This window comes from Oxyura jamaicensis, chromosome 6 (genome assembly GCF_011077185.1).
Source record: "Oxyura jamaicensis isolate SHBP4307 breed ruddy duck chromosome 6, BPBGC_Ojam_1.0, whole genome shotgun sequence".
NCBI classification, from domain to species: Eukaryota; Metazoa; Chordata; class Aves; order Anseriformes; family Anatidae; genus Oxyura; species Oxyura jamaicensis.
This window is the reverse complement of record NC_048898.1, coordinates 31466429-31493449: the sequence shown is the minus strand read 5'-3', so window position 1 is coordinate 31493449 and position 27021 is coordinate 31466429. Positions and strand designations below refer to the sequence as shown.

Sequence of the window (27021 nt, the reverse complement as noted above, 5' to 3'; positions counted from 1 at the left end):
ACTCAGCTGATGGCTGATGCAAAATGGTCCTGTCTGGTGAAGCTCTGGCTTTAAGGTTTGTAAAACTTAAGACATTAGTTCATAAACTCATTAGAACAGCTCATTCTTCAAAAGCTTACAAAGCATCTTAAAAAACCATATGTCAGAATAAGATTTGTCCCAACAAAAAGAATGGAGAAAAGGTGGGACATACGCACACACCTTGCAGTGTGATCAGCTCTTATATGGGGACCAAAGCCCCACATAAATCAATTTCCCATCCTGAAGAGGGACCTCCAACAGATGCTGAGGGGGCTATAAGAATGGGACAAGCAATCCTGGTTTGCACAGGATTGTCTCCTAGCTGCATCCTTTTGCATCTAGGAGACGTTTTTGCTCCTGAACCATGCAAGGCGGACAGCTTGTGTCTGACTGTTCCTTACCTTCATTTGTTGTAGAGGGTAATGCTGTAGTTGTGGCTGGCACACTAGTCTCTGTGACTGGGGCAGATGTGATCAAGTCATCTGATTCTGTGGTAGAATCATTATTTGAAGCTTTGAGGAAAAATTAAAAAAAAACAGTAGGAACTATGAACAACAGTGGCAAAATGTGAATATGAACCAGAAGTAATTTTTTAGTTAAAACAATCAGGATTTGTCATCTTTGTAGAAATGTGTGAAAGTATTGGATTGTCCCTTGTACTTCAGTCTGAGTCCCTATATAGCATCACATAATACTGTGATAAATAAATATTCAAAGTTGGGATTTTTAAGCTTCTTGGCTACTGGAGAATGAAATAGCACTTTCTTATCCTTCTTTACTTCAGTGCACATATTTTCCATGCAATATGTCTTTACCTGAGCTCACTTAGACTCAAAACTGATTTTGGTACTGCACCATACAACTATATCCTTGCTTCTATAAGCTGAATTTACTCAGGATTCTTGGTATAGATACTGCCTCAGTCCCATCATTCACTGAAGTAGATGCACAGAAGGAATACACGGGTATGTACATAGGGACCATTAAAGAGTTGAGAAAATGCATTGTTGGAGAGAAACATCAACCAGTGATAGAAAATGGGGTGATGTTTGGTGATATCATTTAGATTATGTCCTTGAAGGAAAAGTGAGTTGGACTGTAGCCTCTAACATATGGTCACATCTTCTTAATCCAGCTGAAAAACTGTAATTAACAGAGTGTTTATAGCTTGCAAAATGGCCGTTCTTACCTTCAGAACCTGTGGTTGGGATTTCAGGGGCCAACGTGGCATTTCCCTCTGCGAGAACAGCGGGTGCAGAAGATGGATCTGAGGCCAAGAGCAAGTTGAGGAAAGAGAAGGAGAGAGAGTGGCAGAAATTAGGAGTGGACGTGTGGTCTGAAATCTTGATGAAAGTAAGTAGGTTTGGGCTTAGCAGGGAAGAGAGTCAATGCGTAGCCCTTTAAACAGAAACTTAAATGCTATTCTTAGATTTTATAGCATAGTGCCTGTTTTTACCTTCAGGAGCTGTGGAAGGGATTTCTGGAACCGAGGTATCACTGCCTGCTGTAGGTGGGTTTGGTGCTGTTGATGCTTCTGTCGTGTTTTCAGAGGCTGTGAGAAGAAGGAAGAAACGAGGAAAGGAGAGAAAGCATTCAGGTAAGGCAGAATGGCTGGACTCAGCTGTTGATGAATTTAATTGGCTTCAGACTTTGTAGAAAAGGGAGCCCGTGTATTATCTGTCATCCAGATCCACACACATGGCTTAGAAATGGGTCTTCATGTTAAAACTTTGCATTACAAGTGTCAGGAAAGTTTCAGACTTTTCTCGCTGGGAGTGAGAAAAGCAAAAGGAGTGTGATAAGCAAAAATAGAAATGGGTGTTGTAACTTGGCAGTAACATATATCAGCATATAGCTTCCCAGCACTGCAGCACGGCATGTTTTATCTACTTCATTACGAAGTCCAAAATGTGAAATAACAAAGGGTATTCTGGCTCTCTGTAGCGAAATGTTCATTAAAGCCATTTCTGTCTTATCTGAATGAAAGTCTTTCTCCCAAAGGTGTCACAGTCATTGGGGAGAAGAGGAAGAGTCTGTTCACACTGTTTTTTCTGCAGTTCCCTGCAGGGTGTCCTTGCCCTGCGGAGCATCACCGCAAGCAGGTGAGAGGTGTGGTGGAGGGCAGAGGCTGGCAGCAGAGCTGGCTCTTGCCCCCAGCTTGCAGGGCTTAGCCTGTGAAATTCTGGGCCACACGTTGGGAGAGGCTGAATCTGGTAAAACTAAGCCTGGAGGTTTATAAGCTGTTTAGAATCCAGATAAATATTGTTACAAATGGTGAGAAACACAGAATAAATGGCTTTATCCCAAGTCATGCTACTTAATATATATATATATATAAATCATTATTTTTTCATATTCTTTCATTTAAATTCTGCACCATTCAGCTTCACTTAAAGTGAGATTTGCAAGTAACATGTGTAGCTCCTTATTGGAGAAGTGGTCTAAGTGCTAGTGGCAGCCTGCCCATGCTGCCAGAAAGCACCAAGCAAATGGGATTCATCGACAAGCACTGGTGGCACTGAGAGATGGTGATTTTGCAATATTTCTTGGCATGTCCTCTGATCTCCCCTCCTAACCAAAACTTACATCCAGATATTAATTCAGCATTTTCCTAACATGCTGCAGGCTGTGAAAATGCCTGTTACCTTCGTTTGGTGTGATCAGGGTTTCTGATGTCCCATTTTCTTCTGTAATGGCAGTGGAAGCCAAGGAGGAACCTGTGCAAGCAAAGGAGGCTATCAGAAGGATGAGAAATTAAATGTCTGCCAGCAGCAATTAAAGGCAGATGTGTGCTTTGAAGAATTAGGGAATCTAGATCTCAGGCTCGATAAAAAGCTGTGTTATCAGCTTGCAAAATAGCTGGAAATGCAGAGGTCCAACTCAGGGAGGTGAGTTCAAATACTTGGCTGTGCTCCTTAATGGTTCTGGAGCTTTTATGAAACTTGGACACACAAAATCACAATGATCTGCACAATTCTGCTTTACAAAACTATACCTATAGTATTTATAACTACAAGGTCAGGGAAATTAATAATTAAATGCATATATTTCTGCTGTATCCTCACAGTCTGATATTTTTAACTGAAGATGTTAAAGTGAGGGTTGCTCCTTCACAGCAATATTTAATTTTCATTGGCTACTGTGACTATTTTACAGATTCAAGTGGTCACATTTGCTTAATCCATCTGAAAAACCCCCATTAACAGTGTTTGTTTTAGATATAACTTGCAAAATGGCCATTCTTACCTTCAGAACCTGTGGTTGGGATTTCAGGGGCCAACGTGGTATTTCCCTCTGCGAGAACAGCGGGTGCAGAAGATGGATCTGAGGCCAAGAGCAAGTTGAGGAAAGAAAGAGAAGGAGAGAGAGTGGCAGAAATTAGGAGTGGACGTGTGGTCTGAAATCTTGATGAAAGTAAGTAGGTTTGGGCTTAGCAGGGAAGAGAGTCAATGCGTAGCCCTTTAGTTGCACTGAAAAGTCTTTCACCTTCGTTTAACCTTTAACACTGGAGAAGATACCTGTGTTATTTCTGGCAGTGTTCTTTCACTGCTAGAGGTGAAACAGTCATTTGGAAAGATGCAAAGTAGCCGTTGTTAGGGAAATAAAGAATCAGATGATTTTTACTTTTTTTCTTTTTTTTGCTTTTCATGAGTGAGTGCTAGCAGACAAGTGCTCCTCACCTTCCTCGAGGGTTGTCAAGGTCACTGTAGCAGACAGTGTCTCTGTCCCTTTTGTGTCTGGGCTGGGTGCAGAGGAGGAAGCTGCAGAGATGGGCAGGGGTGAGGGAATACGTTAGTAAATGGAATCATGACCAGGTAAAAGAAAAGACATTTCAGGGATCAGTGAAATCATTAGTACTCCGGGCTTCATGGAAAGGGAAGTTAGTTTACCAGATTTTGACTTTTGGTAGTTGGTTAAGAAGAACATCTTCTATTTAGTGATTATAAATGAATGTAGTAGTAATTACAAGTGCATCTGGGAGACTGATGGAACTGGTATACCTCTTGTCATGGTATGAGCGCACCTGATTTCCATTCCACCTTTTCACTAACTTCAGAACCTGGAAATATTCGGTCTAACTATTGAAAGAATTGAAGGTGAAGAAAATATCCACATAAGAGTGCCTCAGATGATCCAGTTGTACAGATCTAATCATACAGATATGCAGTCTTGATAATTATATTGTAGGTAGACTTAATTCTGTACTTGTTTTCCCTCCAAACACATTTTCCTGTGAAAATGAAGATGGTGCTGGCCATTGGCTCCTCCAAGGCTACTTACATACAGGGTCAGATAATGAAATATTTTTACTGAATTCCAAGTGTTCCTCCTGTATGCTTCTCAAATTGCATACTACCCCAAATTTTTGCAGGTGCCATTTATAGCTTGGGTTTTTCCCTTGCCTTTGTCAGTAGAAGTCAGCAGTTCTGTGGTAGTAGTTACAGTTTTGTCTGTGGCAAATGTTGATGACGAACTTGTAATTTGGGGATTCTCTGAGGATGTTGGAAGATAAAGGAAATAAATTATTAGAGAACTATGATAATGGTCATGAGAACTGAGACACTGGTGAAATAATTTAAATGTCAGGTTTCATGTAGCACTGGGCTAATGCACTAGACCTGGTAGTGTGATTGCTGTCAATTAATGACAGTTCTAAATGAACTTCTGAGATATTTGCCAGTGGTACGGTTAAGGCAGATGCTCAGAATATGCAGCAATATATCAGTGCTACTACAATGTGGTTTTGTTGGTTCAGGTCTTGAGGAGAAATTATTTAGGGAACCAGCCTTTCGCTTTTGGGCTGCAAATGGTCGAGAACTGCATTTTAGTGCCCACTTCCTTGTGTACTGCAAAGTACATTAATGATCAACTCAACACTTTAAAAAACCCCACACAAATGAACACAAAAGCATGGGAGACATGAACAGCACCTGTATTTAAAGATTTTCTATTTCCATTATTTCAGGCACACTGTGGTGAAAAAAACAAGAGTCAGAAGCTTATACCTGAAGTGCAAGGACCTGTTTTATGTTTTCCCTAATTGTTAGCAGATGAAAGGCAAATGCAGTTCCTGTGATCAATCCAAGCCACAGAAATAATGTTAGAATAGATAAGTAACTAGTAATGAGGAAAAATTAGGAACATGCACCTTTCTAGGATACTGTCTGCCAAGGAACTCTAATCATATGATTTTTCAAGTTAAAAATTAGTCTCCGAGCATTTAGGGATGCTGTGAAGTGCTAATGGATTTATGTCTCAAAAACGCTGCCTTACCTGGTGGTGCAGTTGTGGAGGGTACTGCATCTGCGAACACAGAACAAAGCAAAAAAAAAATGTATTTACTGTGGAGTTATTTATATTGCTTCAAAATAGGTTGCCTCTACCTATATGATCATTGATTTCAGCTATGTTTATGACAAAAATATTAAAACACTTTTTCAATTCAGACATGTCTTGGTTCACATCTTCTGGATGTACTTCTACCTCCAGTTAACTATTTGCCTGCCTTATTTTGGGAAGAGCCTACAATAAGATGCTGACTAAAGTGGTCTAGGACTATTTTCTTCTCAGCATATTCATGCTCAGTGCTTGCTTCTGCAGGTTTTGGTATTTTGTACAGAACATCCTTGTGTTCCTTGATCACTTGGTTCAGCCTAAAGTACAAGGAGCCTCTGCTTGCACACAGTTCAGCTCTGGTCTGATTTCTGAATTCCATTCTGATGTTCCTCATTTTTACAGTCAACAGAAAAATCCAAATAATTTTTTTAAAGTGCAGATTTGTATGTTTTTTACCTGAACAGATGACACCAACATCCTCATTGTGTCCACAGTCATTTTTGTTCCAGCCAGCGTGTGGACAGTCCCAAAGGTAAGATTCAGTTCCTGTACACTGCACATCATCCAGGAGGATGTTTCCTTCACCAGGGCCAAAGTAAGACCATCCGTAGACAGAAACAGCTTGGCCACAACCAAGTTGTCTGCATACAACATTGGCACTATTCATACTGAAGGAATCATCACAGACTGTTCCCCATTCGCCTTTATGGTAAACTTCAACCCTTCCGGCACATCTGTCCCCACCAGATGCCAGTCTTAATTGTGGTGTATCTTCTAAAATGAAAGCAAAAATTGGTAGGTAAACATCTCAATCTGTTTATGACAGAAAATGTAAACTTCTCACATCTGAGGTTGCACCCCCCTCTCTGCAGGGATGGGCTGTGCAGTGTTTCTGTGTCCCCAGTTCCTGGAGCTCACTGGGGGATGCCTGCAGTGCACAAAGCAGTGTGGGGCAAGGAGCTGAACAGCAGAGCCCGGATCAGTGCTGTTAATTCAGCCCTGTTCACTCAGCTCTGCTGCATGCGGGGGCTGATCTGTCATGTTAGGGTATTGCTGACTGTGCTGGGGAAATAACCAGCTCCCCCAGAGCTGACTTGTCTACACCCACAGTGTGCCCGGTGTGTTCACGCTCTGGAGAATGTTTCACTCTCTTACCTTTGCGTCTAAATGTGTTTTTTATCCATTCTGTGAATTTGGCCCACGGTGACTTTGGATCTCCACCTCCTGTGGACTGCCACCAGAAACCATTTGCTGTATCAGGTAAGAAAGCACATTATTAGCATTGACATAATGTAGTTCTAGACATGTTTTATGGTTTTCTCTGTTGACGCAGAGATGGATGCAGTAAGCGTTGGTACATGGTGTGTCCTGCAGTTCCTCCCTGTGCCTGGAAGGCTATGCTCATTCTCTTGTAGTTCAGTGGAAGATGATCGTAGAGGACCTTGTTTCATGGCAGCACAAGAGCAAAGCAATCCAAGTCCTCATGTACATACCGCAACTCCAGTGAAGATGTGGGCTTCAGGGGGCTGAGCTCTGCCAGATTTTACTGGGGCAGTAGAAAAGGTTACTCATCTTTGCCATGCTATTACCATAATAGCAGGGGATAGTTTGGAACATTTCTCTGTGCAGACTGTGACAGTTGCTTTGGCTGACAGTCCAGAAAGTTAGCTTAAAGTGCTCTCTTTGCAAATGCCTGTTCAAGTGTGCTTGAAGACCGCAGGCTTCATCTAACTCAGATACACTACACACTGCTCAAAGTATTTCAAAGTGTAGGTTTGACTAAACCAAAGTGTGGCATTACATATTTGTAGGGCAGCTCTTCTATTTACAATCTGCTTATTTCTGGCTCGTTCTGCCAGGTGTAGAGAATAACAGACATCCGTATACTCATAGGCAATCCTTTGCTTCCTCTTGTACAGCAAAATTGCAAAGAGTAAGTGGTAGTCTTCCACTCTTTATTCCCACAAAGAAGCAGGAAAACTGTCATAGGTCCCATGCCAAGGAAGAAAAAAACAAGTCCCAGCATTTTAGTGTTTCTCCAGATTTCAATGTGACCATGCAAAGATGTACACAGGACAGGGCATATGTCTTCTTTAAACACATTAAGAGATATACACAGGACAAAATTGTTCTCCAGAAGAGGATACAAACATTTGGGCTGATCATGTGGTTTTGGTAATCTGTAGATTCAGTCACATAAATACCTTTGAAAATCTGGCCCAACATATACTCACTTAAAGGAAAAATGATTAAGGCTGCCAGAAGTCAAAGGAATGTTTTCAAATGGCAGCTGTTGTAATATCCGTGTTCTTTCAGAATTAGCAAGCTCTGAAGAACTGTGCCTGATTCAATCACTAAAATCAGGAGAAATTTCATTTGGGGACTTTTTTTTTTTTTTTTTTTTTTTTTTTTTTTCCCAAACTGCATTTGGTTTTCAGCCACTCACTTTCACAGACTCTTACTCCTGTGAATAGATCAGTGAACCTAAAGTTTTGGGTTTGCAATACAGGATCCTAAGTGACTTTTCCAGTCAAATTAATCCACCCTATAGAAGACAAAAGTGAATTTATTGAAGAGAGATTAAAGGGTTGCTGAGGAGTTGGGATTTGACCACCTTCTGGAAATACAGCTTAATCCTCTTTGATGCTGAGCTCATCTCTGAGCTGCCTTTCCTCTTGTTTTATAAATAATTCAATATAGATAACCCCTGAATCTATGTTCTATGAAATTCTCTCTTCTTATGATTGATAAGCCTTTATTCATGGTGCCCAAGCTGATTATTAAAGATCAAAGTATCTCATTCAAACTAGCAAGATTGTAAGGAAGGTTTGGGGTTATTTTTGTTTGAAGTTTGAAGGACAATGGCACTGCGTCAATCCCAAATCTCAGTAGAGACTTGCATTTGTAACGTATATTTCCACCTGCATCTGGCAGGCTGCTCTTTTTTTATCTTATTTTACTCTCTTGGTCTACATTCTTAAATGTATAGTGTAGAAGCATTTTAGTTCAAAACTAGAAAATTTGAAGAAGAATGTTTGGAAAACAACTTCCCCTAACAATTCCCTCACAGAAGAGAAACAAAGAAAATACTCTTTAACATAACCAGTTTTAAAATCTAACCTATGAATTTGTTAGAAGTAGAAGACAAATTAAACCAACAATTTCATGATAGAAAGCTTGTCAGCAATTTCTAACGGGACCGTGCCACCACTTCCCAACAAGCCAGTCTGTATGAGTACTGAATTTTGTCTTTAACATTTCCCTGCAAGCACAAAAAATGTACTCACTGTACCTGGTTCACATAGGAGAGAAGCACTTAACAGAAGCATCCAAGTGAGACTCACTTGAAGGTCCATTTTCTTTGTGGTTGTCTGTTCTAAACCAGTGAAGATTCAGAATTTATACTAAAGGGGTTCTGGTCTACACCAAAGGTGTGTGCTGTGTAATTCGATCTCCCTGAAATTCCAGATCCATGCCAAGGAAGTGATTTACCAAGTATTTTCATTTCACAGGGTATATCCAGACATCCGGATAAGCAGATCCAGATCACACTGCTGTTCCGGACTGGCTACCGAAAACTTCCTACTCTACTGACACCATTGCAGCTGTGTATTGATGTGTTTTTTTCCAGGAAGCAATGATTTACTTTTGGAGATTAGGCTGCTTGGTAAGGAAAACTTAACTTAACTGACTACCATCAGTTAAGACAGTTTCCAACATACAACTGTGCTAAAACAGATTAAATTGATGTGATAATTGTGTCAAAAGATTAGTATCCTAAAAAAGAAAGCCTCAACAAAATTATCCCGGTTTTGTAGGTATTATACCTATAAAAAGGAGTTTATACACTTTTTCATATCTCTTTGCCTGCTGTGGACTAGATCCCTCCAGCATTCTCCAGAACTGCAGCCAGTTCTTTCTCACTTGCAGCCTACAAGGCAATGAATCAGCTGTAAGAGATACTGGCCAAGGCATGGTTGAGTGGGACAAACTGTTTTTGGGGTACCTAAGCAGGGCAATTGCTGAAATACAGCAACCAAGGAGAGCAGGATAGGGCCAGAAGGTGTTAAATTAAGCTAAAGTTGTGCAAGTCAAGGAATCTGTATTTAAAGGCGTAGAGAGAGGCATGACCAGCTGCCATGCCCTGCTCTGGGGAAGACCAGTAGACTCCAATGACAATTTACTCCCTATTCTCCATCTACCATTTTCATAGCTGGTATGTTTCTAACAAAATCAATCTGAGATTTTCCTCTTCAAAGAACAAGCAAACATGCTGCCTGACAGTTCTCTGTGTTTCATCCCTCATAAGCTGACTGTGCAGAGCCAAAGGAAGTGGAACCTTTGTGTGTTAGGACTTACGAGGCATGGTTTCGGGTCTGTGAGACACTACAGAAAAGAATAGAGGCACAAAATAATTTTCAGGTAAAGGGGAGATACTACTAAGAGGTTTTTATTCCACTAGTAAGAGATAGGAGATCATGGGATAAGAGGGAGAAGATATTGTACTGCAAGTACAAATTCAAATTAATAGAGGAGTAAGTGAAAAAAAATCATTGTGACAAGTAAATATACACCAGGACTTGCTGAAGATAATAGTTTGCCATTTGATTTCATGTTAACTTTTCAGGTTAGGTGGCTTGCATGGAAAAAAGGATTCCCACCTAGAAAGGCCATGCTACACATTTGGAAAAGATTTGCCTCTAGCAAGACCATGAATCCATCAGGATCCCTCCAACAACACAGTTTTCTCCCTGGCACAAGGTGGTGGGGTCAATACCCTGTGGCTGCTGATATCCAAAAGGATGCCTTCATCTCTGTCTTACTCAGTGCTAGCGGGGAGAAGGTGAACCTCAGCTAGAGAGAGGGAAAAATCAAAGCTAGAGGTTCTTAGCTGATTTGAGAATGAACATCAATTGATTCCTTTGTTCTGTGAATGCTTTTCTTATTTTCTCAGCACACTATGATGCATTGTATCTATCTAGATGTCCATGTTCTTACTTTCCCACTACCTTCTTGAGCAAAACCAGTCATGTCAAGTATTTAAACCCCCATTTCCGTGTGTGTGGATTATTTGAATTCTGCTGCCATTTCCTGAAGCGACTAAGTGGGTTTATGGTAGATCCTTATCAATATTTCTATCCAAATAGCTCTAAGCTGGACCTGAACAGTACAGTACATACCAGTTTTCTTTCCTAACAGCAATTAAACTATTTTATACAGACATTTTTCAGTTCTGAATGAAAAAGAAAATTCACAAACAGTCCAAAACTCCAACTGAAATCTCATGAATCTGATGCTGGACTTTCAATGATCCTTTCCCTAGGTAATGTAGAGTTCTGTAGAAACAGCTAATGCTTCATTCTGGTGACTCAGGCCAGACAGTGTGGAGCCTGGTTAAAAGGACAGAAGATATGGGGAATGCAGACTATTAGCTGTCTAGCCTGTTAAATGCATGACTGAATTAAAGTATCTCAACTATGAAGAAGCATCAAGATTTGCTTTTTCAGCATTCTTCAGAAAGGAATGCTGAAAGAAAGGTCACAAAGAAGCCACCGCTCCCAGCAGACGTGCCTAGGGCTGAGGACTCCACATCCCCACTCTTGCCCAGTGAAGCTGGATCTTACTGCAGGCTATTTTACACCGTGTATAAGAAGTAATAGAGGTAGGTACAAACACTAGCAAGGGCAGCAGGTTTGTACAGCTAATCCATGGTTACAGGTGACAAGGAACAACCAGCCTCCACATTAAACACTGCAGCCCTTGTCACTGACATTGAAGGTGCCATTAAAAGGAAGTGGTAAGTCTCCAGTCCAAAGCTAAGCAAGCAAACTAATCCCGTGTGGCAGGAAGCAGCAGTGATGACAGTGGGGCTGACCTTTGTGGTCTCGGCATAGCAGTGCCGTTTCTGAGAAAATCTTCTTAAAGAAATCTATCAAAATTCACTCTGGAAACAAAGAGTGTTTGTTTTCTGTGATATAATGAAATAGCTTTGCGCGGGAAGGTGGGTGTTTAGCTTTCCTCACAGCGCTGGAGCTTTGCTGCTCTGGCAAAACTACCCCTCCCTGTTCAAAGCTCTTTTCAGCTTTGTCAAACTACATCCAATTTTCATGGAAATCTGTAGTGTTAAAAACTCCAGAAGGATCTGGTAGACATAGTTTGAGGGGCTAAAAGCAATCAGAAAATGTAAAGCTGTTCTGGAGGCTATTACCACTGGAGGGCAGTGAGGCACTGTCCTTAAGGAGTGAGCAAGTTATTGGGTAAGATGGCCTAACAGCACAGTACTTGTGTAGGGTTCATAAAGAGGCCTAAATTTTAGCAAATACCTTAAAAAGTAAGCAGACAGCAGAATAAAATATGCATGAGACAGCTAAAAACAGCAGGACACTTGTTTCCATTCCTCAGCTTTCTTCTGCCAAACTCAGAGGATATTTCTTGGCCAACCAAGTGGTGCTCAGGAGAACTCCTGAGGCATCCACCTATTTCATCTTCCCTTGCAGCTTTTTACTCATTATCACTGAGTGAGGCTGTAAACCATGGTGTTTGATAGCTCTCATAATTAATGTTTGGAAGGAATTTTATCAAATTAACTTTGAAGGAATAAACTAGCACCGATTGAATTTCTCCTAGACATGTATTTCTTGTACAAATATTTATTTGTATTTCTTCTTCCCGTATACAGAAAACACTAGTGTGTGAAGCTGCAAATTGGTGCACAGGTCTACTTTTGTTTTGGGTCCTGTTAATAACTTTTTCAGTCCACTGTAGATTACTCGCTGATGAAGTGTGGAACTGGAAGAATTTACTGAAATGCCCCACAGGATTACCACTTGAAAGCTGCCGTAATACTTGCCTTATACTCATCCTTGACTTCAGTCAGCCTGGGGACTTGGCTGGTGTGTGAGCCCATGGCCCGATGTTGCTTCAGGCTGCATTTGAGGAAGACAGCATATTACAGATAAGTGTGCAGAGCTTATTCATGGTTCACTGCACATTGCTCCGAGGAGAGATGTAATGAAAGATTCCTGCTAACTGTTAATATACTTACTATGCTTTTGAGAACATTTCTTATGCAACAAATCCTGTTTTTTTGGTGAAACCACCACATTCCCAACAGGCTGTTTCATCGGTTTTACCTTCTGTTTATAAAAGCAAATAATTAGGAACTTCCAAGGAACTTTTGAGACCTTCAAGGCACATGTAAATAAAAGTTCCTTATTTTTTCTGCACTGAGAAAAACCTTGAAATGAACATAAGAGTGAAATAATGTGTTCTCAAGGAGCATGCCCAAGACTACAGCAAAGGACACAGCAAGAAGTGATGATGATGATGATGACGACGACGACGACGACGACGACGACGACGACGATGAGAAGGAGGCACAGGCTTTTCTGGAGGAGACAGGGCCCCAGTGCAGCCTGGACTGAGGAGCAGCGGGCAGAAGCTTTACATGTCAGGTGCTTTTCAAGCTCTCTGCACGCATGGTGGCTTGGAAAAGCTGCACAGTCTCATTGTTTGGGTCAACGCCTCTCCCCAGAAGCTTCCAGAAGCATAGTACATTCATTCTATGAGGAGAAAGGTTTGGGGTTGGTTGGCTGATTTGGTTTTCCAGATCAGTCCCTGATGCCATGAGTTTTATATTGCAATAGGGCCTGCTCTGCTGTGACAGAGGAGAGGTTGTACACTCCTCAGAAAGGAGTAATCGCTCGTCATATCATGCTGGCTTACTACCTATTGTAACCCTTTTTACCTCCTTTCAGCTGCATGTTTAACTGAAAATGTTTTTTGCACCTTTCATCCCATCAGGAAGCAGCTCGACATTCTGATCATGTTGAGAATAAAGGACCTTCTCTGAACTTTGAGCCTAAATGTGCACATTATGTATGGCTATCCACTCTCAAATTGATGTTGTCCTCTGTCTTAAGCAGTGTCTCTCATACCGTTTACAGATTTTACTCGTTTCTGACAGGTGAAGTTTTCCTGGAATCCTGATGCCACTGAAAGGATTTATGACCCTATAAATGCAAGGGGGGAAAGATGCAGTAGGAAAAGTAAGTAAGCAAGGGAAACAGAGACTCTTTTTTCTGCTTTTCTCAGGCTCAGTCCCTGTGTCTTCCTCCCTCAGAGGTAGCAGAAATTACCTGATAACAGCAGTCCTTACTCCTGTGTACACACCTATCTAGTGGACTGGGTGTGATAGGTGTGTGACAAAGGATGATGAACAGGTGCTGTGCAGCTTTCTGTTATGATTAACATCTGGAAATGCAATATTATGTTGAAGTTTCAAGACCCTGAGTACGTGCCTGCTTGCTTGCTCCTAATGAGGCCCATGATATCATATTTTCACTGCTGCTGTTACCCATTCTGGCTGTATGAAGCTACCATATGGAAGTGTGTGGTATCCTAACATCTGTTCCTTAGCTATCCAGACCTACTCTCAATTGTATATATATATATATAAAATATATATACATATATATATATATGTATATATTTACATATATATATATGTAAAGAATATATATATGTATATATTCTTTCAATTCTTTCTTTTTTCATGTTTCCTCTCCGCCAGCCCTTCCACTAAAATCAACCTCAGCAGGTTCTGAATTGCATTTTGCACACTGAAGAATGTATAGAGAAAAAGGCAAAGCCAAGCTGAAATAAATCACACCCCTGACAATATAAACTTCAAAGGGGGTTTCCCACATTTATAGTGAATATCTTGGTAAAGCAAAGTGGAAACTTCATGTGTGAAGTCATCTTCTGTGGACAAAGCTGAGTACTGAGTGCTGGGTACAGCTTCTGATTCTTGTAGACATACTGTCTTGGACTAAAGATGTCACCACCTAGTCTCTGGAAGCCCCAGTCCACCCCTGTGAGGGAAAATCTTTATCAGAGATGAAGGCACTGCCAATGTAAACGGGTATCAATTATTTTGGCTCTGCATACAGTGCTATGGGTCATTTCGTCCTGTTACCCAGATAATTCCATTGGCTAACACTCCATGTCAACATAGGTTGCTTACCTTGGCGCGTGCTACGTTCTTGCAGCTTTTCCTGCTTTTGGTGTTTACTTGGACAATGGTATAATTTTAATTAAGTCATTTTCTCAGCTCCTTTCTCAGTTTCTAAGCAAATCCATTTGATTTCAGCAGGTTCCATAGGTAGGGATCACACAGAGTATCACCAGTGCCCTTTGAATATTTGTTGCTTCAAAAATTGAAGTGATCTTCTGGTATATTGGGAGTGCCAGGGGGTGAGGTGTGACTGAGGCTGCCTTTAAACTTCTTTTACTTAGATTTTGATAGCGTGTAAAATCAATGCAATGAGGTACATGGATTGGTGACAGTCCAACCAAATTTTAAATATGCCAAAAGCTGGTTTACTCTAGAAATAAGACCCATTTATGAAAGCTACATTTCTTTTGAGAGTTTTATTTCCTGAGATTTAGGAGGGATCTGAATGATTTCTGAGGATTTGATTCATAGACACCTCTAAGTATGAATAAATCACTGATTAAAAAGCTGAACAGAGACAAAAAACCATCCAGCACATAAATAGTCAAACCCCAGCCCAATCAATTCCCAAATTAAAGTCAGCAAAGCTCAAATCATGGAATAACTGAGGGAAAATTCACACGTGCTTCTCTGCAGGAAGCATTGGAGTCGTGCCTGCATAAAACTCAAGGATTTTTTAATCCACATTTATATGCCACATAGAGCCCTATTAATGGCTCCTGCCCCAGTGACACCCCGAGGGAACAAAGAGAACAGGTTTTGCATTTTGATTTTCCTCAGGAAATTCATGTAACATTCCTCTGGGTCTTGATTCATAAGACAGCTGTTGTTAAACATAGCAGGTGCAGGTACAAAGCGGATCAAATTTTGATACATATTTACTGGAGATAATAATGATAAATAGAACTGATGCTGCCTAGCTTTGCTTTATCAGTTACAAGTGAAAGATAATGAAATCAACTATTAACAAAATAGCAAAAATGAATTACTAGTAAAATAAATAATAAGAATTAATCAGTCTAACTACATCAATTAATTAGGAACGCTTTCTTTCCTGCATGAGTCATCAGTGGCTGGGATGTAAAAGGAAAAACTGGACATAAAAGAAAAGTGTAGGTTGCTTTTGTCTGTACGCTGATTATTTATTTAATTTGTTTTCCCCAATCCAGTCTTGCACATGTAAAGCTATCCAAACAAAGCTGCAGTAGGTGTAGCACCTATTAAGTGACCAACTAGGAATGCTTCGGTGGGACATGTTGGAGTGACACCTTCTCCCACCCCATCTGCCACAGAAAACCAAGTTGGGTGCAGGTTGGTTGTGAGAGTTGGCAAGGGGTGACTCTGCTTTCCACAAGCACTATGTGGAAAAGCAGATATCCTGTTAAACTGTGACATTTGGACAACAAATGCAGTCAGAGTCTTGGTATGGAAAAAAAGAAGGATGAGTAGTAATCAATATTGTGCAATGAAAGCATTTATTACTAATCTATGATATCTTATAGTCACATAATTTAATACATTCGCCTTAGGTATGTAAAGAAAATATATCTCGCTATCCTCAGTCCATGTATTAGAGTGATTTGTGCTGATTCTCTGTCCCTGGAAATGTTTCTACTAGATCAGATTGTAATCAGGCTTATTTTGTGTTTATTTGAATGCCTGGCTGTTTGCAAGCATGAAGAGAGAATTAAAGCACAAGAACGGTGCATTTCCAACAGAATGCATATAGGGTGAGACTACCGGAGGAAATATTTATTTTTAGATGGATTATACAAATATATTGTTTTCTAAAGAGTGTTCTGTCATGAGTGAACAGCACCATCAGCTAAAGCGAAAACTGTATAAGGGTAGCAGCGTTCAAACTCCACATCTCCAGAGGATCCTCAGTCCCAACCCAGAACTGTTCTGGTTCCATGGCTGAGGCCAGCAGCCTGTGATGAATGGCAATGGAGCCATTTTTATCTCTTCAGATTCAGAGGCATGGAGTGGTGGGAGAACAACACAATACTTCTCTGAAAAGCTGTCCTCTCCAAGAGAGGAAACTGTTGTGGACATGTGTGTGCCAAGTAGATCTCCGCAATGGAGGAAGGTCGTCATCCTTTTCTGTCTCCAGACTGAACAAATCTCCTGTGTCGATCAAGATAACTAAGTTTGTCTCAAAGTTTTGGGTACACCAATCCTACTGGACTCTATAGAGCTAAAAGAGTAGAAACAACTTATATTCTGCTATGTGAACTAAAACTTGAAACCACGAGTCACAGAACAGTCAGCCTTGGGAATTTCAGGCAGGTAGCAGATGAAATCACTGAGACTTTGGGTTTGCAACAGAAGAAAGTGATTGGAAAGCTTTCCTCATTGTCCCACATTGAGAAATCCAGTTCTAATGGAGACTTTGCAGATCTGTAAGGTGAAAGCGCCTGCTGGGATTTCTTGTAGATGCCTCAGAAATTTACAAGCGTTAAAGGCAATGTATATCTTTATCCACTCGGTTTATGCTGCAGGCCCTGTAAGAATGACCAAAGAGAAAAATGATCAAATGATCTGGCAAATAGCTATGAAATTCATATTTGTTACATCTCTATTAGTCCACAGAAGTGAAAGAAATGATTTTGCCAGATGGGCTCAACTGCTAATGATTTTTCAACTATACCTCAAAATGCATCTCATGGGAAATTCTTGAAATTAATAAAACAAAGCAGAAAGTACCTGAGCAGACAACGCTGGCATCTTCATTGTGGCCACAGTTATGTACTGACCAACCGTTGTGGGAGCATTCCCATAGGTAAAATTCATTGCCTCTGCACTGTACATCATCCAGGAAAATAACTCCAGAGCCTTCCCCAAACTGGGCAGCTCCTGGTGCCGACATGGGCTCCCCACACCCAAGTTGTCTGCAAATGACCTGGGCATCATTGATATCCCAGAAATCGTCGCAGACTGTTCCCCATTGTCCTTTGTAAAAAATTTCAACACGCCCCTCACATTGATTGCCACCGTTCTCCAGCCGCAGAGATGCTTCTAGCAAAGACAGAGCAGAAGTAAATTACACACAGCCCTAATTCTAACCTTATGCTTGTGCCAGGTGTGGGATTGTGATACAAAATGGACAAGACTAGAGGAAAAGCTGTTCTGCAGAATGGGACTGTTCATGCAGCCTGATGTGCCTTTTGGAGAACCTCCCTCTGATGCTGTTATACTCACACCATAATTAAACAGGGAGATACAGAGACCAGATTTTTGTAAAAATGGTATAAGTGGCCATTTGCTCTGTAGAAGGTCAGTGAATCTTTGGAGCACCAGAATGAATTAAGGAAGCCTGAATTCCCTGAGAACAACTCCTCGAGAAGCTAAGCAGGCACATGTGAGTGACATTTTGCTCTTCTGCCATGATGAATTTCTGAAAGCGTGTCCAAGATTTTCCCTCCTTGCATTGTGGTTTGTTGAGTGGTGAGGTAGGCTAGGGGAGTCTGATTTTCAATCAGTAACAAGTTATACATTACACACCTTATACTGTTTTAAGGTGTTTTCCCAACATTGGAGCCATACATAATCATCTACAACTTCTGAAAAACTGAAGTGTGGACTTTGTCCATCTTTCACAAATAAATGTTATCTTTTTCCCCAAGACTTTTCATCAAACAAAAGCAAAACGTGTTAACAGTAAATACCCAGTTTTTAGAATGATCAGTTAAAGAAACGATAAGACTTACCAGGAGTTCTGTCTCCCCTAGAAGCTGTGGATTGGGAATAAATGTGAAAATTTTAATGTTAGCAGCTTCAGTTGTATTTCAGCAGAACAAAGACAAAACAAACTTTGCAGCATTTGAGGAGAGTCTCTCTTATATTATCTAATGTGTTCTAAAACTAAGTTATCTTTTTATGACCAATCTTAATCAAGGCAAACACTGCAACTTGCATTGAAAAGTCAGAGCAGGACTTAATCCTTTAGGAATGGCTTCTGAGTTAAAAAAAATAAACCAGTTAAAAATGTTGTTCTGGAGAGGCACCCTGGGAAGGGTTCAGTCTGAACATGCTCCCTGAGATCTGGGTACCTGTGCTGAACTTGCTGGTATCTGTTCACCGTAGAATACTGCTGGCTTTGTTGCTATAGCCCTTGCCTCAGGCCGATGATGAGATGTGTGATTTACACAATTCACAGTTTTAATTACACAAATGAAAACATTCCAAATGTACCTGAGCAACGCACACCGGCATCTTCTTTGTGCCCGCAGTTATGTGTTGACCATCCTCTGTGAGAGCATTCCCACAGGTAAGATTCACTTCCAAGGCACTGCACATCATCCAGGAGAATGTCCCCAAATCCTGGAGTGAAGTGGGCTCTTCCCAGTGCGGAGAGAGCTTCTCCACATCCCAGCTGCCTGCACACGACCTGCGCATCATTCAGGTCCCAGAAGTCATCACAGACCGTCCCCCAGCTTCCTTTGTAGTAGACTTCTACACGACCTTCACATCTGTTTCTACCATTTACCAGCCTCATGGACACTTCTGTGAAAGAGAAGAGAGAGGAGATGAGTGCAGTTTGCCAAGGTGCTAAGTTATAATCCCGGAGTAGCTCTGGAGCTGGTTCAGTATGTTATGCTGGCTACTGGATTCTCTCCTGGCCTTTCCTCTCTGAGGAAGGTGAGGAGAACGCTGTTTATTTCCAGCAGACCCAGTGTCATCGTGCGGCAGTTCGCAGTCACGCGCTGCCTCCTGGCTCGTGCTTTGAGCCAAGACTTGGCAGGTGTTCACAGCTGCCTAAATAAGGTTTTCCTCCCCAGCTTAACAGAGGCTGTGAGATTAATATTAATGAAAGGAAGGACCTATGTTAGCTAAACACTAGTGGGTATTTCTTTATCAATATATCCACAGCAACGCATTATACTCAGTAGAAGGAAAATCAAGGTTTTAATCATAGACATGGGGTGACCGAGAAACAAGGTTCATCAAGCCAAAGCAACACAGTGGGACTAAGACATTCTAATGACTAAATTATCTCTTCTCCTAGAATTTTAATATCACTTAAGAGTTTCTGAGTTTTATTAGAACATGGAAAAAGTTTGTCTTTTAAGGGTGTGATGTAGCTCTATCCAACAGATGAAATTATTGAAATACTAGTTTATGTAATACCTTTTATTTTATAAGACCTTGGATTTAAAGCAACCTGCTCCAGTGAATATTTTTCAAACTCAGAAATTCTTATCCTTTCTTTACTCTTCAACAACTAGGTATACATTTCAGCTTCAGTTATGAATTCCCTTTAAAGATTAAAAACCCATGGTTATCTTCATAAAAACTACATAGATCAGTATCGCTACTTTCATTATGGTCAAAACACTACATTTTAAGAAATTCTTTTCACGCATAAGCTACTGAATAAACTAAATGAGATTTACATTTTTAGTAATTTTAACAAGAAGTTGCTTTTGCTGTAGAAAATTCAAGATAGAAATGATCAAATAAGTATGAAATTTAAATTACCGGGTATTTCAGTTCCCATAGAAGCTGCAAGAGAAGGAAATAGAGAAAATGCACATTTTAACCATTAGTGTTCATAAAACTAATTAAATTTGTAGAACACAATGCTTCTTTACAAAGTCTACTTTTATTTCAGAAACTGTTCAACATCTAGTTAATTAAGCTGTTTGCAATTCATGTGTTTGAAGATGATAAAAATTATAAGACATGAGATTATAAACTGATTTTCCTTACTAAGAAATTGAAAATCCATGGAGAACAGGGTAAGACTTTAGAACTTTTGTTACTATTTGACAGATGTAGAAAAAGTTGTCAGGGTTACAACTGGGTGAGTACCTAAGACCACCAGAAGTGTAAGTACATCCTTCTTCAGAGGGATCTGACAGAGCCCTGGTTCCTTCTGCTCCTCGTTTCCTGTCCCTGGACTGCAGAAGAGTCGCAGCTCTAAACCTTTGGATTTGGTCCTGATTATCAAACTCAATTAAATAGTCTCCAGACATTCAATAGAAGCTTTATCAAGGAAAGGCATGTGGGATTAGGACCTGAGCTCACGAGAAGTCTCCTGTGTGAAAGCCTTTTGCTGTAAGGGCAGAATGTACCTTTGGATTGGGTTTTGGTGCTCCTCTTAGTCTGGTAGCAAGCGAATAGTATTGGTTAACAGAGATTACAGAAGATTAAAATACTATGATGGTTGTACAAAAACACTGGATGCACTCTGAGTGACACTCATTGAAATACTCTAAAAGTCTTCACAGCTTATCAGTGCAGAAGTTTGCAATAACAGATTTTGATCAAATAAGGAAAGAGGGGAATTCTCTGTGTAGGAAAGAGCCTTGTTACTTGCAACAACACCAAAATTATTGTGAGAAAAGGGTTTTCTAGTTCAGGGGAGCAATTTTCAATTTGACAAAATTTAAAATTAAACTTAAAACCAAAACTTAGTTTTAAAGTGTAAAGGTAAATAAACTTAAAAGCAAAATTTAAATTAAATTAGAGTATTTCTTATTGTGACTCTTTTTGATAAAGCAAATATTTCACTGTGTACCTGAGCAAATGACGCTGGCATCGCGCCGGCTGTCACACTTCTCTCTATACCACCCCCTGTGAGAACACTGCCACAGGTAGTTCTCATCCCCTCTGCACTGCACATCATCCATGACAATATATCTCGGGCCGCGAGTAAAGGTGACATTTCCTGAAGATGACACAGCATGTCCACAAGCCTGCTGGTTACAGACAACGTCTGCATCATTTATATCCCAGGAATCCTCACAAATGGTCCCCCAGGTTCCTCTGTAAAGTATTTCAACACGCCCTTCACACTGGTTCCATCCATTCACCAACCTCACTGACAACTCTTCGAAAGAAAAGAGAGAATTTCACTGAACCTGAGATTTTTTATTATTATTATTATTTTTTAACTAAGGAGGAATTGAGGTGAAACACAGCAGGTTAGGGGACAGACAGGTCCCCAATGCCATACTTAATTTCACTAGTTAGCCATGCACACACATTTCCAACCAACCTAGAAACTCCCGCTTTTCAGAGTTCCTTGGGTAAAACCATGCTCCTTAAGCTACTACCTACCCTATCTGAAGACAGTGATATTCCCGAATAGTTCAATCTCTGCAACGCAGGATCCACAGCACTGATGTTCTGAATAAACTGTAGTTGTGAACTTTCATGTAACTCTGCATGTACAAAGCCATGTCTCATTTATCCAGACTTATCATTTACATGGATATAAGTCGAGGAAGATCTTGACTTTATTCCATGTTTTATACTAACAGAACAAAAATGCTGAGCATCTGTTTGGTACCTGGGCTACAGTGTTGTATTATTTTAAAGGGAAGTCACTTCCAACACGAAGAGAGCAGTGTCCTGGCTTTTTGATTAAAATCCATCAGTGTTTTTAGCTCTACAAACGCAGTTCTAAAACATCAGGACCTGTTGATATTACACAAATTTAAGAAGCCTACCTGTCACTTCAGATCCTGTGGAAGCTGCAGATGGAAAAAAAAAAAAAAAAAAAAAAAAAATTCATTTTTAGGTGGAATTTTCAGTCACTGCAATAATAACTGAATCTGTTGATGAAATATGACAAATTGCACATTATGCTGGAAAAAGTGGTAATACAAATAATAATGCTCCTTTTGTCAGTACTGTTACACAGGTCTATAACAGAAGTTAGACCTTTTCTGAGATGTATTAGCTCATGACTGTAGGGGAAAATATGAATTATAACTTTTAAAAGTTGCTAGTGATAAAGTGTTATAAACAAGACAATGTAATCACGAGGGAAGAACCCCAAGGTAATCAAAATAAAAACAAGGGATTTGATGTGATGTGGTTGGAGCACTACAAAGGAAATGTTACTAGAAGGCAGAAATATTCTGAGAATCTGAAGAAGCAGTGATGACCATTGTTTTTTTCTTGATGGTTGCTTCCTGGCTTTCAGAAGACTTCGGCTAATGAGAAAGCTCAGGTAGGCAGCAGAGGAAAGAGAAAAGCCAAAGATCTAAGCTATGCTCTGAAGTGCAGCAGTGAATCAAATGTCAAAGCCGAGGTTTTTTGTAAGGTGTAAATTCAGGGTACTAATTTCCTTGCAGGCCTGTTGCTGACATACATTTCAGTGCAGCATGGGTTGTGTTATTACAATTACCCAGTAAAGGGTGAGGACAGGCTGCCACGCAGAGAGTTCAGCCGATCGATGTCCAAGCAGGCGGTTAACCTTGGTGACCATGTGGGCCACTGTACCACCGCTAACACAATGACACTTTTGTGTTAAAATCTGCAAAGATAAGCTGTGAGGGGTGGCTCAGACACCAGGCTGGACCTGCCCTCTGTGTCTGCTCTGGCACTTCTCCCATGGGGTGGCTCCCTTTGCTGCGTGCCGGTTATCAGTTAACCGGGCATGAAAGGAACCTCCACCTCGGGGGGAGCAGGAAATAAATACCAGGTGATACACAGAAGCTGTTAGCTAAATGGTTTTACTGCCTCGGTAACTGTTGGACTGTTAGCCCATTTTCACTGAAAGATCTAACCTAGACTAAAATACCTATGGGGCACATGTAGCAACTTTTCAACTTCTTTGGTAGATTTTTTTAGTTATTCAGTGTAGAAATCATTAACAAGCACCGCTACATAATAAGAAAAACCAATTATTATACTGGACTGCTGCAGGAGGTGAAAAAATAGCTTCAAACATGCAAGCCCTACCCGGTTTGCTTGGGGCAGGCAGCAGTGCAGTGGGATGCCCACCCCACACAGCTCAGCCCTTTGGCTGGACATGGCTCTGCATTGGGCAGGTGAGTGGATGACAGGTTCTGGATGAGAGGAGTAAATCAGCAGGTTTTTGAAATAATGGCTTTTTTTTTTTTTTTTTAATGTCTACATTCAACTTGGGGTCTGCCCGGCGAGGTAAGGCTGCTACATAAAACACACCTGAGCAAACGGCGCTGGCATCTTCCACGTGCACACAGTTGTGGACCAACCACCCTCTGCTGGGGCACTCCCAGAGGTAAGCCTCGTTCCCTTTGCACTGCACGTCGTCGAGAAGGATCTCTCCTGAGCCTTGACTAAAATTGGCATTTCCAGGAGCAGAAAGAGCCCTGCCGCACCCCAGCTGGCTGCAGACAACCTGAGCATCCTTCAGGTCCCAGGAGTCATCGCAGACGGTGCCCCAGCTGCCCTGGTAATGGACCTCGACACGGCCCTCGCATCGGTTCCTCCCATTCACGAGCCTCAGGGACAAGTCTTTGGAAGGCCAAAAATGAGAGAGTTATTTACGAGGGATGCTCCCACATCACCAAGCTTTAAGTGGGTTGTGCAAATTTGAGGCAACATGCAAATTTGAGACAACAATAAGAACTCCTGATACACAAATTTAGGAGATTGACCAGAAATATTTATATATATATATATATATATATATATATATATATAATTCACACTTGTGAAATTTGACCAATACATTAAAAACTTAAAGATACAGCATATTCCTAACACAAAAGGTTGGGATTAATGTATGATGTGATATGTATGATATACTTCCAAATACTCCTCTTCATAAACTGTATACTTATACTAAATGACTATGTTGTGTAATATGACTGTCTTTAAAATCAATTATACAAGATGAAAATTACCAGGAACTTCAGACATCAAAGAAGCTGAAAAAAAAAAAAAAACAGAATAGAGTGAGAAAGATTACTTTTTAACAACTTGTACTAAACAAAGTGAGCAGAAATTTAACTACACTGCTAGAAAAAAAAAAAAAAAAAAGGGAAAAAAAAAAGGCAACACAAAACCAACACTCAGTACGTTGGGATTTTGTCTTTATAAGCTAATTTATATTTTAAAATGTACAGTAGTATGTATTTTCACATACAGTATTATCTCTCATGAAGAGACCCTTTTCCACATCACATATGGAAATTGCTAGTAATTTTCTCAGTGATTCATAGGAACGATCACTTGAATTTATCCTTTAGGTGGGAAGCAATGGCAATGGCCAGATGGAAAAGCCTCTGAATGGGGCGTAAAATAGGTTATACTCTATCAAAAAAGAAAACATAACCATTCTGCTTCTTAGGGCTTATTATTAAAATATTTTGAATGTGAAGGCTAATGTTATAATACTCTCTTAATAAGTATGTGTTGGATTGCAGAATGGATGTCCTGTAGAGGTTGACAATGATTTTGGTAATTCAGTTTATTTTTCCTGAGCACCAGGACCTCAGTCTGGCTCATATTTATAACACATTGCTGATCACAGATGTCAATAAATCTAGTTACCTGCGCAGATGACACCGGCGTCTTCCTGGTGAAAACAGTCATTGGCGAACCACCCATCATGGGAGCACTGCCAGAGAAGAGCTTCGTTCCCTTGGCACTGCACTTCGTCCAGGAGGATTTCTCCTGTGCCTTCACCAAAGTGGGCTTCTCCCACGGCCGCAGTGGCTCTGCCGCACCCGAGCTGACCGCACACCACGTCAGCATCTCTTCTGTCCCAGGAGTCATCGCAAATCGTTCCCCAGACTCCGTTGTAAAACACTTCAACACGGCCCTGACATCTGTTCTGCCCATTCACCAGCCTCAGGGAGAATTCTTTGGGAGACAAAAGGAAATCAGACCAACCCTTAGAGTGGCTGCTGTGCTTCCAGGGACACCTGCAGTCTCAGGCTATCAAAGGAAATGCTTCACAACAGCTTCCCAAGGAGCTCACCAGCAAGGGAAGCATGCTCTATCCTCTTCAGCTCACCAGACTTGAACTCCTATGGGTTCAGGACTGAATTTAAAACATCTTACAAGGGTGAGGCATCTGAGTGCCCCTATGGCAATTGCATTAAATTAGCATTATACTGACACAAAGCCATCACCATCTGGTGGGGACTCTGGCATGTCATACTGCGTTTCTTCTGACCACCAATGAAATAAACAAGGAAGGCAGTGCTCAGAATAGCACAGCAGAGGGTCACTGCCCTCGGTATTTCACTCTTGTAGGAAAATTTGAAGGGACGTGGTCCCTTAGGGGTTACTTTTGCACTGGGTGCATGTAGACCATGCAGCCTGCAGCTGAAGAGCTGCGTGAAGACCACCGAGTTACCCCTTGCCTCTGAGTTACTTTCAGATTATTACCTGCATTTGTTGTTAATAGTGCCAAAGTGCACAGAAACCCTCTGACAGACAAGCACCTTAATACAGGAAACATATTTTTTGTTATTTTTGCGTTTTTTCTCCCTACAATACATTAAAATACAATACAATATATGGTTTCTACATCACACTAACGAAATCTTAAGAGTACCCGGTGGTATCATCAGTCCTTCAAGACTGCTAAACACCCAAGACGTCTACCGGTTTGAGGAGGCTTTGCTGCAAGCTACAGATTTTGCCAGCATTGATTTTAGAGGAAAACATAAGCGATAGGGAGGTAGGACTGAGCAGCACTGGGCACAGTACCTGACGCCTGCAGACCCCCTCCATGCAGCAGTAGCATCCACACAAAGGTCAGCGAGGGTTTCATTTTAACTGCGCTCCTATAATGCTGATAAAACGTTTCAGAATTTATAAATGTGTAAATATAAAGGGGTGTGTTCTGCAGCTTGATCAAACTTGATCAGCTTTTTTTTTTTTCTTTTTTTTTTTTTTTTTTAAGTACATCCATGATTTCATACAATGGAGATACTTTTAACTTTTAAAAATATCCTCTTGATTTTTTTGGCAAGACTTGGTTTATAATAGCTTGATTTTTTTTTTTTTTGTTACCTTAATTATCATTTCAATCCCTTCTCCTCTATTGAAGCACTGGCCAAACCCTCCCCTTGCCAGACCCAATGGCAGCCGCTGGTTCAGGAGGAACCAGCTGCGTGCAGCCATGGAGAAAATTACTGATGCCAAGCGAAAAACAATGGCAGGTTTCTTTCACCGCTCAGTTTTTCCCCTGTTCTGAATGGATGCAGGTGTCTGTTGTGCTCCCTGTCCCCTTGCATCTGCCAGACCCAGGTATCCCCAGGTGGGTGGCTGTAGCTTCATCGCAGCCCTGGGCATGAGAGTGCTTGCAAATAAAAGCATCACTGGAGCAAAGGACGGCCTTAGCTGCGAGGAAACAAAATGGTTTATTTCAAAACTCAATGCCAGACATCCCTCCAGACTGCACAAGTTCTACCCTGTTTAATTGGGCCTTTAAAAATTGTTAATTTTCAGTCTCATACTGAAATGGAAGGCTGAGGGCTGAAATTTTCAGCCTTTGTCCTTCCAAGCCTTAGGAAAGCATTTCACATGATGCCTGGATTAATCCGTGCAGGCTTGGCAGAGAGAAGGGCACTTGTCTTCCTCAACAATATGTGCCTTAGAGACATCCAACAAACTCTTATGAAACAAAGACAACTTGTTTCATGCTGGCATGGCTCAGATCGAGAGTTTACTTTACATGCACAGGGTGCAGCTTCCACATACAAGGCTGCCCAGGAGCTTGAAGAGAAAGTGAAGCAACAGGTTCTTAGCTGCCCTCCTGCATCTGGGGCTTTGTAGTCAGCTTTCCGAGGCTCCAGGATCCAGCATTTTGGAGACGGTGGTTTTACTACGTTGATATCGTCGTGCTCTTTGCATGGGAGAACAAGGCCCTCACAGCAGCGTAACTCAATTCTCATCAGGTCTCACGCAAA

The 27021-nt window shown here is 41.0% G+C and overlaps 1 protein-coding gene across 1 annotated transcript in view; it reads right to left on the bottom strand.

The window, feature by feature from the left end:
* LOC118169120 (deleted in malignant brain tumors 1 protein-like) overlaps positions 1 to 27021 on the bottom strand; it is a 61780-nt gene that overhangs the window by 20797 nt on the left and 13962 nt on the right. Inside the window, 14 exon segments of the mRNA XM_035330114.1 lie at positions 5815 to 6132; positions 9237 to 9253; positions 11352 to 11371; positions 14371 to 14408; positions 17081 to 17392; positions 18085 to 18108; positions 18569 to 18880; positions 19856 to 19879; positions 20898 to 21209; positions 21832 to 21855; positions 23297 to 23609; positions 23990 to 24024; positions 24650 to 24961; positions 25817 to 25968. Of these exon segments, the coding sequence (XP_035186005.1) occupies positions 5815 to 6132; positions 9237 to 9253; positions 11352 to 11371; positions 14371 to 14408; positions 17081 to 17392; positions 18085 to 18108; positions 18569 to 18880; positions 19856 to 19879; positions 20898 to 21209; positions 21832 to 21855; positions 23297 to 23609; positions 23990 to 24024; positions 24650 to 24961; positions 25817 to 25968 (2213 nt within the window).